Source organism: Ichthyophthirius multifiliis (assembly GCF_000220395.1).
Source record: "Ichthyophthirius multifiliis unplaced genomic scaffold scaff_1120509250367, whole genome shotgun sequence".
Classification (NCBI taxonomy): domain Eukaryota; phylum Ciliophora; class Oligohymenophorea; order Hymenostomatida; genus Ichthyophthirius; species Ichthyophthirius multifiliis.
This window is the reverse complement of record NW_004086811.1, coordinates 32,990-44,880: the sequence shown is the minus strand read 5'-3', so window position 1 is coordinate 44,880 and position 11,891 is coordinate 32,990. Positions and strand designations below refer to the sequence as shown.

Here is an 11,891-nt window from a genome sequence, read left to right as displayed (position 1 = left end):
AAATAAATTCTAATGATGCTATAAATTCTAGATTTATTTTTTAAATAATTATTTATATTTATTAAAACTGTAATTGTGAAATAATAAGAAGATAAATATTGACTGATGTCTTAATTTTACTCTAATAAAATATGTAAAATTGCAAAGTTGTTTGGATTGATAACGAATTTTATTATTGGGTTTTAAATTTAATTTTAGATTAATAGGTAATTTTTTTGTTATATTTTTTTAGTTTATTTTATCAAAGATAAAAATGATAAATTAAGAACCTAATATATTTGTATGGGAAAAAAGCATACAAATACATGCTTTATTAACAAATGCAGCAATTTAGTATGAATAGGATATCACAAGTAAACTTCAAAGTATATTTATTTGGCTTGAAACACAAAATGTAAAATATATAAACACTTAATAGAAAAATGTATTTAAGAGCGTTAATAAATTTGTTTTGAGAAGCATATGGTAAAGCATGCTTAGTAACTTAGTATAGGAATGTTACACTAATGTTAATTTATATAGTTTACAGAATTTATTATTTTGGAATAATATTATAAATATTGTAAATCTAAGTTAAGAAATTTTAATTTCTTGCTACAATTACGAAAGTGATAATTATAAAAACACTTAGTAAACAAATAGTGTTTATTTATCAATGAAAAACTATATTACAATAATTAACGAAAATTAGCCCTTACCTAAAAGTATAATATTATCTTTTTATTTTTTTAATATTTTATATAAAAAAAGATTTTATTGAAACTGTTAAAAAAAATAAATGGATTGATTCACAAACAGTATAACTTTTATTCCAAATTTTTGACTTATTATGGAATTAAACTATAATAAAAGAAAATTATTAAAATTAAACATTCCAAGAAATCGAATAATCTGTTGCAAGCTACCTAAAATATTACAGGTAACCCTAAAACTTATAAGGCTTTGACTTATTAATGTGTTATATGTAAGTGAGAGATACTTTTTTTAAAAAAATAAATCTACTAATCACACTTTATTTAGATGATCTAATAAGTAATTAAAAGATACATGAGACATAAGTATGGCTTAACAAACTCGAGAAAATAATCAAATATTATCTCCTTATATGTGAATTCGCTAAAGACAAAAATTTAAGTAATTGTCGAGAATCAATAAAAGCAGATTACATGTATATAATGAACTATTTATATTTAAAATATGAACAATCTTAATAGCAAACAAAGGAATTAATAAAATAAACAATTTATAACATTTTAGTTTTCTTAATAATTTCTGTAAATTTAATAAACATTGAAAATACCCAAAATTTATAGACAAGCCTAAACAAAAGCAAAAACTAACAATAAAATTTATAAAGCAATTAAATATTATTCGAATTATTAACATAAAATAATGATATTATAAATATTAACTTAATATAGTAATTAATAAATAATTAATTAAAAAATTTAAAGGAAACTATTTTCGCAAATGATTATATATATACATTTACCGATAATCCAGATATTCTTCATATAATAAATAAATATTATGATGAAAATTTTAAGAGTCTAAAAAATACAGCTTAAAGTACAAATCTGGAAAATTTTAATAAATTCTGTATTCAATAATAAATTTAATTAAATAATAAATAAGACATAATGGAATAATATAATAGTATTTTATCAAGTTTTTAAGAAAATTAATAAACTACATATCCAGAAGTATAATTTAAATTAGAAGAAAATGAACGTAAAATAAGAAATAAATGGAAAAAAATATGGAACAGGCTCAGAATATATAATGGTTAATGGAAAAGCAACTAATTCTCCGATTAAAATGACAATTTATATGAAAACACTCCTAAATTATTAAATAAATCCAATATTTTCTACCGTAAAATCGGTAAATACGAAACAAAATAACGTGCGAAGCCTTTTTTAAAAGTAAAACTTATAGAACCTGATTATGTGGAATGCTTTGAGATTAAATTTTAACATAAAGCTTCTTCTTATTTGATAAATAGTAATATTGAAACGTCCACAGCTTAACAAATTCGATCTTAATGTTCTTTGAATGCTCTTTCAAGCAATAATAATAAAGGAGGACTTGATGCATCTGTTAATTTAGCAGATAATAACATAAATACTATTACAAATAAAACATTTTAGAAATAAATAAGTAAGAGTAATAATTTGTTCTATAATATTGGTAAGAAATTTACAAAAAACATATCCAAAACAATCCAATCAATTCTTCCTATCCAAAAAGAAACTCAGTAACAATCTTAAATCATAAACGATGAAACTGAAGACCAAATAGAAGAAAGAATTCAAGTCACTAACGGATTTAAAAAAACAATAAATTAAGAAAACGATGAAAATAACCTGTTTTCGAAGGCTTGTGTTTGGATAACACCTTTAACCGCACGAGAAGGTGTTTTGAGTATTACCAAAGAAAATCTAGAGTTCAAGTATACCCATATATAATAAAAAAATTCACATATAGCCCTAATAGCACATAAACTTCAAGAAAGCTCTAGATTAATAAAAGAATGGCAGTTAAATAATATTAAATAAATCTAAAACAGAAGATTTATTTTGAAAAGAACTGCTTTAGAAATTTTCTTTTTGGATGGTTCTTCTATTTTTATGAATTTTTTAAACAGTTAAGATTGCGAATAAATAAGTTAAAAGTTAATCAGAAGTAGAAATAAAAGATGTCCAAATTTATAATATAATAAAACTTTAAATCCTAAAAAATTACTTGAAAAAGAAAATATGATGTAAAAATGGTAAAGCAGGAAAATCTCAAATTTCGAATATTTAATGTATTTAAATTCTATAGCTTCCCGTACTTATAAAGACATTGCTCAATATTTCATTTTCCCTTGGGTAATAACTGACTTCTAATCCAAAGATATGTACAAATCGATAAGAGATTTTTCAAAAACAGTCGGAAATATGGGCTCAAAAGAACGAGCAGATTAATTTACTTAAAAATTCGAAAATGACGATCCTTTCTAGGAAATACCACCTTTTCATTTTGGATAACATTATAGTTCTCCAGCTATAATTTTATATTTTTTGATAAGATTATAACCTTTTACTAGAGGAGCAATTTAATTATAAGGAGGGAAATTTGATATTGCTGATAGACTTTTCTATAGTATATAGGAGTCATATAGATCGGCTACTGAAGAGACTTTTGATGTAAGAGAACTTATTCCAGAATTTTTTTATATGCCGGAAATGTTCATAAATATAAACGGGGAAAATTTCGGTGAATGTTAAAGCAATAAAGGATTAATGGTTAATAATGTTTTACTTCCAGAATGGGCAAAAGGAAATCCCTATAATTTTGTCGTTATACATAAATAGGCCTTGGAATCAGAAATCGTATCTTCTTATATAAATAACTGGATAGATTTGGTTTTTGGATATAAATAATAAGGAAAAGAAGCGTAAAAAAATCTTAATGTTTTCCAATATTTAACTTATGAGGGTAGAGTTAATTTTGATTTAATTAAAGATACCAATTAAAAAATTTCTACAGAGGCATAAATTATTAACTTCGGGTAAACTCCAATATAATTAATTTGTGATAAACCCCATATATAAAGAATGCCAAAGGATTAAACTTTATAAGGGAAATGTATTACAGATATTCAAGCTAAAATTAAAGTTTTTAGGCCATCAATGAATAATAAAAGTGGGAAATAACAAGGAGCTAAACATGGTAAAATGATAAATATATTTTCTGATGAAATTTCTGATTTGACTGTGTTTTAATTATATTGGGTAAATGAATAGAAACTTATTTGTTGTAGAAAAAATGGTACAATTATTTAATATAGGTGGTATAGTGTGCCGATAAATTAAAATTAGTAAAATATTATTCCATTTTAATGCGGAGAAGATAAGTAAAGGGAAATAAGTTTTTATAAATAAAAAAATAGCTTTGTAAATTAAATTGATAAGTCCATTAACTATACTGTCTTTCCTATTTATTCATTTAAATAATATAAAGTTTTAAATTTTATTTATTTTTATTTATAATAATCTAATAAATTTTTTATAGATTATAGCTATCGGAGGTATTTGGGATGGTAAATTAAAAATATTACAAATTGATAGTGGTTAAGTTTAAGATACTTATAATATTCATAATGAAACTATTACATGTATTACTGCTGATAATAAAGAAAATTTTCTAATTACAGGTTTTATATTTATTTACGTTGGTGATAAAATTTTAATTTTATTAAAAAAAGGATCAAGAAATGGTGAAGTTATTGTATGGAAAATTACATTAGAATTAAAGTTAGTTGTAAAATACATAATAAATGATCATAAAGAAAAGGTATTATAAAGTGATTAATTATTTTTAATATAAAAAATAGGTTAATGTAATTAAAGTATCAAAAGATTTGAAAATATTTGCTACTTCATCAGATGATGGATAAATAAATATATATAATTTAATGAAAGGAGTATTTTATAGAAATATTTTTCATCCAATGGGATTACCTATTAATTATGTACTATTATATTTTTAATAGATTTTATTTAAATAATTTTTATTTTAGATAACATTATCATCAACTCCTTTGCCTTCAATATAATTTTTTTCAAATGAAGATAAAACATTATATTCATATAGCGTAAATGGATAATTATTAGCAAAAGTATAAGAAGATTTTAATTAAATTACTTCTGCCTGTATAGTAAGCGATTTTAATTTTAGTGAATTTATCATATATGGAAATGAAAAAGGCGAATTATATATTAGAGAATTACCATTTTTATAATTAATTAAAAACTATATAGTATCATAAGCTTCTCCTGTAATGTGTATATTATAATCAATTGATAAGAAATTTATTTTATGTGGGTGTGCAGATGGATAAATATCAGTTTTGACTGATCCTTCAGTTAATAAATTATATAAATAATGAAAAATTATATTAAATATATATGTTTTCATCTTATAATTTTTTATTTTTTTATAAAAAAATAAATAATTAGATAAATAAAAAAAGAAAATACACTAAAAACTATTATAAAATAAATTTTTAAAATAGAAAAAAATATATATAAAAGTATTTTTTTTTATATATAATTATTTAAATTTTTTTATTATATATATATAAATATATATTTTTAAATAAATAAATATATAATATATATATATATATATATTATATATATATATATTATTTTATTATTATTAAAACATTTATTCTTAATTTTACTTTATTTTTTTTTAATTTTTAAAATTATTATATATACTATATATAATATTTGGTATTTTTTTTTTTGTATTATATTTATCAATTTATAAAATTTATATATATATTTTTTTATTTAAAGAATAAGAAATTTATCCTTATTTTACAAAATACAAATAGAAAAGCATTTGTTAATTATAAAAATTATAATAGTTTATAAATTTAAAGCTATTTTTATATATTATCTTAATTTATATTCAAAAATTATATTATTAACTAATTAATAAATATATTATTTTTAATAATTTTAATATCTTTAATATTTTTTTTTTTATGTCCTTATAATTAATTTACTTTGCATAATTTTCTATGTTTAATATTCTAAAAACTTTAATTTTTACTTTTTACTTTTTATAATTTGTCTTATTTATATTATATTTTTTATGAAATATATATTATTAGTTAGGTATTATGTTTTAAGAATATTATAAAATTTTAATTTGAAACTGAAGGATTTATAATTTTATTTATTTTTATTTATATCTACTAATTTTAATTATATTTTTAAACTTATTATTATTTTTATAAATGGTTTTTAATTCTTTTATGATTTAATATACAATATACTATTTTTTTTTTATACAAATAAACTTATAATATAAATTATTTTAAATAATAACAATTCATATTTCATAAAATAAAATGTTTTTTAATAAAGGGAATATATTTTATTTTCGATTTTTTTCATTAAAATTTATTTATAATTTTTTCTGTATATTTTTTTTAATTTATAAGACTATAAAAATCACTTTTATTTTAAAGTTTTTTCAAAAAATGTGAAATCAATTTTTTTTTAAATATTCTCTATTAATTAAATATTTCAAAATCAACATTTTTTTTATTAAGAAATTGTTATGGATATCTTAAAGCCTCATCTGCCGCATCTATTTACTCAATTTACTATACTATATCTTCTTCCATTTATTATAATTCCATTTTACAGTCTATATTATAATCATTTTAATTATGATAAAAATTTTAACATTATTTTTTAAAAAAATCTAATTTATTATTATTTTATTTAATAACATCTTAATGATTTGAGTGATTAAAATTACATAAACCTTATTTTCTCCTATTAGTTTATTAAGAATTACATTTTTCAATATTATTTTAATATAAAGAATTATATCTTACTGTAAAACTATTATAAGGAGATTATTTATTTTTTAGTTTTTACTAAGTTATAAAAAAGTTATTTAATTAATTTTCATGTTGATTATTTTCATTATTTTCATTTATCTTTATCTTTATATGATAAGATTATGTTTTGTTAATCAACTTAGTTGATTATGATAATTTATTTTATACATTAATATGATCTTTATCGAAATAATTTTGACTTTGGTATAATTTTTTTTTATGTAAAAATTTATCTGGTGAACTAAATTTTGGTTTAACTATAAATTATTAAAAAAAAAAATTGAAATAAAAATAAACACTATTTTTTACTAATATCAGTTAAATTATTTTTTTATTAATCAGCAAATTCTTAAAATAATTTTGTTTATAACTGTTATTTTTTTTTTAACGAAACTATTTTAATATTTTTATTATTGAGATTACAATCAATATTTTATTCTTTAACTTTTTTATATATCTTAACTATATTCTATTAAGTTTACTATTCTTAGGCTTAGAAAAAATCTTCTAATTATTCTAAAGCTTTTAAACGTTAATTTTATTGTTTTAATTCCGTTTTTAATGCTTAATCATGTTTGTATTTAATTTTTTAATCGTCAATTTTAAGAACTTTACCTATAGTGTATTCTTTATGTTATTTACTATTGGATTTTATAATTTAATTAATATAATGTTCATCACGATCTTCATTTGTTTCACTTTTTTAAATATTTTATTAAATTTTATCTACATCAACGTTATATTAATTAATCATTTGTAACTTGCCTTCTAACTTTTTCAATTTGAAATTTCTAAATATCTTTGTCAATTCAGATTCTTCTATTGCAGCACTTAGGATAGCATTAAGTTTAGTATCTAAATCAATTTATTTATTATTTTTTCTTCGTTTAAAATTAGAAACTCGTCCAGATGTCTCAATAATAAAATCATCTTAATATTTCTACTTTTTAAGTTCTTTTTCGGCTTGAAAAAACATTTTGTCATTTAGTAAATCAATTTTTGTTATTTTTTAATTTTAATTAACTTCTCTTTCTTTGAAATTTTTTGATGTGATAGTTATCCCACTTTACATTTATTTTTTTGTCATTTTTTACCCTAAACGTTAACGGTTTTATGCTACCATTTTATGTATGTAAGCTAATACATTTTTACTTTATAATTAATTTGTATTTAGAACGTTATAATCTTTTCTTAAACTGTTTTTTTAAGCAGTTTTTTAAGTTAAAAAACCAACATAAGATAAATTATTTTTCATATCAATTACTTTTATATTAAGTAAAAATTTATTTAATATTTCCAAAAAAAAAAATCATATTAAATATTTTCTTTAAATTAACAAAAAAAAACATATATTTATTACTAAAAAAAAATATTTAATTAGAAAAACAAAACTAAAAATAAATCTAAATATTAAAGTTTTATATAAATAATTATCATCAAAATCAATTAAACTTGCATTTTGAAAAGTCCATTTCTGGATGTTATTTCATAAACTATGATAACATATCTTATTTTTTCATTTCATCTGAAGTAGGTTTACCAGCTTGTTTTTATCTCATATCAAACATCATTTTCTCCACAGTGGACCTTGTTTCTCCATCTAAATCAGATAATTTGGAACTTTCAGGGTTTATTTTTTTAGTATTAATTTTTGCATCTCCCTTTAATGCACAATCCCACCAATGCATTTAATTTTTCCATTTTTCAATACTTAAGTGCAAATATTTTCCTTTATAATCTTACACATCCCCATTTTCTAATGTCCATAAAGAATCTTCAGGATTTATATTTTCAGGGAAGTCCGCATCAATTAAAGGCACTTTATCAACAAGTACTTTCAAATGATTTAAAGTAAACTATACATTTACTTATTTAGCTTTTATGTTTTCGTTTACTGGAATATACATATGCATTTCATTTAAAGTTTGAGTCCATATATATTTGTCAGTTTTTCCTCCATTTTCTTTATAAATATATTTTAATTAAATATAAAATTAAAATAATTTTTATTAATATACCAATAGGAACAGGTGTATTATCGTCATCTTCTTCTTTATTTCCATCAGGTTAAGCTTAAGTGTCTTTTTAAACCGCAGGATTTTATTAAGCTAGTTATTATTAAATTTGTTATTACTAATCTTATGTCTATTAAGGTTATTATGTTTATTAAGGTTATTTTTGAGTTAATGGTTATTTTTATTCTTATTAGTTTTATGCTTTTCTTTGTTCTTCACGTTGCTTTTTTTCTATTTCTTTTTATTCTTTCTTTTTTATGTTTTCTAAATGTTAGACATATTGTTTTTTGCATTCTTCGGTAATTACTGCTTCTGCTCTTTTTATGTCTAAGTAAAAGTCAGTGTTTCTTCTTAAAAATCCGTATACAGATTCAAAAAATCCATCAATTTTTCCTTTTTACTAAAGAACAGTCATAAATAAATTATCGTATTTAGTATCTTCTTCTTACATTTTTTATAAATATTTTAATTATATAAAAATTAAATAATTTTTTTATAGATATACTAATTATAAATTATATAAATATATATTTTTAAAAAATAATTTTTTTGTTTTTTTTTAATTTAATTTAATTTAATTTCAAATTTATTAAGATAAAAATATTATATATTATTTATATATAATTTTTCTAGAAAAATAAAAAAAATAATATATTATAATATATTAATTTTATAATATAAAATAATAATATAATAAAATTTAAATTTAAATTAAAATTAAATAAATAATAATAATAATAATAATAATAATAATAATAATAATAATAATAATATTTATTATATTAATTATAATAATTATAATAATAATTTAATAATATAAATAATTTTAATAATATAAATAATTTTAATTTTTTTTTTTAATTATTGAATATGTTAAAATCTAATATATACGATTTTTTTAATATATTTTTGTTAAAATTCTTGAATGATATATAAAATTCTATCTTTTTAATTTATTTAAAAAATTAAATTTCTTTTTAATAACTATATAAATTTAATTACTTAATTTAGTATTAAAATTTTTTTTTAATATGATTTAAATGAATATTAAAAAAATAACAAAGTATGAAATTTTATTGTTTCTAATATTTATATTAATTTTAAATAAATAATTCATTAAAATTTATATCTATTTAATAATAATTAGAAGAAACAAAATATTATTAAATTATTCAAATTAAATAAATAAAAAAAACAATCGAGTTACTCTATTTTTAAAGCTAAAAATAAAAATGTTATTTTCAAATAAATTATTTATAATATAATTCAAATAATCTTACAAAATTATTTTGAGAAAAAAACTAGAATAAGTAATTTAATTAAGGTTAAAATTGAAAATAATTTATGATATAATAATTATATATGCCTTAATAATATTTTTTAAATAAAATTAAAAGTAAATATTTGTAAAGATTTTCTAATATTTATAGAAGTAATAAAAATTATTAAGATTAATATTTGATAAATTTTTTAAAAATATATATTGAGTATATTATTTTTAAATAAATTAAAAATAATATTTTAATAAATATTTCAAACATATATGAATACGATTTCAATAATATACATATTATTTTTAATAATTTATATATTTAATATAATTTTTAAAATAATGATAAAAATAAAATTTTTTACTTAATAAATGTGTTATTTTATATTTTAATAATTTTATAAGTAATTAAATATTTTATAGATTTATTAATTGTGTTATAAAAATTGATTAGTTTAAATATAATATTATATTATGCAGTTTAATTTAAATTAAGACATTTATATATTAGGCTAAAAATAATGAATTAAAATAAATATGAAAATATAGAAAACCTATAGTATTTTAACATTGAGCAATATAAAAGATAAAAACTAATAGCATTTTCAAACTCTTTAGTATATAAATTAGAAAAAGAAGATTGTCAAGAATAAAAGTATGAAGAACTATTAGAAGACATAAAAAATGATTAAAAAATCGCTGCAAAATAATTTTAAATTAAAACAGAAAATGAATATAATTAGATTTGTTAAAAACTTAATAATTTGACAATTTTTTTACATAATACACATCCCAATATAATAAAGATTATGGGTTTTTGCTAAGAAAAAAAAAAATAAACAAAATACAATTCATAAATATATATAATAATGGAATTATGCTAATTTGATTTAGAAACAAATGTATAAACTTAAAAAAATGATAAAGCAAGTTTTACATGCAGCTAAATTAAAAAATTCTTTACACAAACTGTTTTAGCCCTTGAATATATGCAAAAAGAATTGGATGTATCGCATAGAGATATAAAACTGGCAAATATATTAATAGATTTTGAAAATAATTATAAATTAGCAGATTTAGATAATATAAAAATTGGTGAGAATAATAAAAGTTGTAATAAATAAGTTTTTTTAGGAACTTTGGAATTTTCTGCTCCAGAAATATTAAAAGCTTATATAAAATAAGAAACTAATTTAATTTATAATGAATATAAAGCAGATGTATTTAGCCTTGGTTTGTGTTTACTTTATATCTGCACTTTTGAAAAATTTAGTTTATAAGAAAGATTTAACTCTGTTTCAAATAAATAAGGAAAATAAATATGGGATAAAAAGATAAAGGATTTAAGATAAAATATAAAAAACAAATATGAAGACTTTGGGAAAATAATAAGTAAATTTATCAAAGCAATGCTCGAAAAAGACTAATTTTAAAGACCAGATTTTATTCAGCTTAAAATAAGGGCAATCGAAAAACATATTATTTCTGAAGAAAATTAAACTTTTTATGCAAATAAAAATCTTTTGTAATAAAAAAAGACTATAATAGATTATTAAAATTAAACTTTAAAAAATTCGTTCAATAATAATTTTGGAAAATAATAAGTTGGTTAATCTAGTTTATAAAAAAGTCCTTATATTAATTAATTTAAATCTATATATAATTCCTATAGTAGAACTTAATCTAACTTTACTTTAAATAATTAAAGGAAATTATCTCTATAAGGACAGATAGAGAGAAAAGATACAATTAGTTTTAGCTAAATTTAAAGATTCAAAGAAAAATAAATAAAAAATGCATTATAATAAAAATATACATAATATTATTTTTAATAAGATTAAGAAGAAGAATAGAAATATGAAGAAGGTATAAATAATTGTGATCTAGAAGAAAGTTTAATCAAAATAAAGTAAAAGAAATGTTTTTGTTTTAAAAATACAAAAAGTAATAATGATGATGAAGAAAATAAAAATAAAAAAAACTAATAGAAAATTCTATTTTTTTTAATTATTATTTTTACTTTTATTAGCATTATTTTAGGCTGCGTTTATTTTTTTTTGTTTAATTATAATAGCATATCAAGTGTGTATAATGAAGAAAATTTAAATGATTAAAATATAAGATAATATATATAAATTTGTAGTAAAAATAACGCATTATATTATAACGGAAAATGCGTTAATAAATGCCCTTC

The 11,891-nt window shown here is 18.3% G+C and overlaps 2 protein-coding genes across 2 annotated transcripts, besides 6 other annotated features; one reads left to right on the top strand and one right to left on the bottom strand. All coding sequences in view use genetic code 6, as the record gives it.

The window, feature by feature from the left end:
- Window positions 1–2,301: 2,301 nt before the first annotated feature.
- Window positions 2,302–4,437, top strand: IMG5_068810 (hypothetical protein; the record flags this gene model as incomplete). The annotated part of the gene is made up of 4 exons (XM_004036796.1): window positions 2,302–4,007; window positions 4,060–4,201; window positions 4,253–4,351; window positions 4,382–4,437. Coding segments are annotated over 4 exons (2,003 nt in total), but the record flags the coding sequence as incomplete, so codon positions are not given.
- A 676-nt stretch (window positions 4,438–5,113) lies between these two features.
- Window positions 5,114–5,206: a microsatellite.
- Window positions 5,119–5,195: a microsatellite.
- A 2,564-nt stretch (window positions 5,207–7,770) lies between the features above and the next one.
- IMG5_068800 (nuclear movement protein, putative) lies at window positions 7,771–8,878 on the bottom strand (the record flags this gene model as incomplete). Its single annotated transcript, XM_004036795.1, has 2 exons — window positions 7,771–8,375; window positions 8,431–8,878. 2 exons carry the CDS (start codon window positions 8,876–8,878, stop codon window positions 7,855–7,857), a joined length of 969 nt encoding a protein of 322 aa, XP_004036843.1. The 3' UTR covers window positions 7,771–7,854.
- Window positions 8,552–8,589: a microsatellite.
- Window positions 8,878–8,963: a microsatellite.
- A 135-nt stretch (window positions 8,964–9,098) lies between these two features.
- Window positions 9,099–9,201: a microsatellite.
- Window positions 9,152–9,262: a microsatellite.
- Window positions 9,263–11,891: the final 2,629 nt, after the last annotated feature.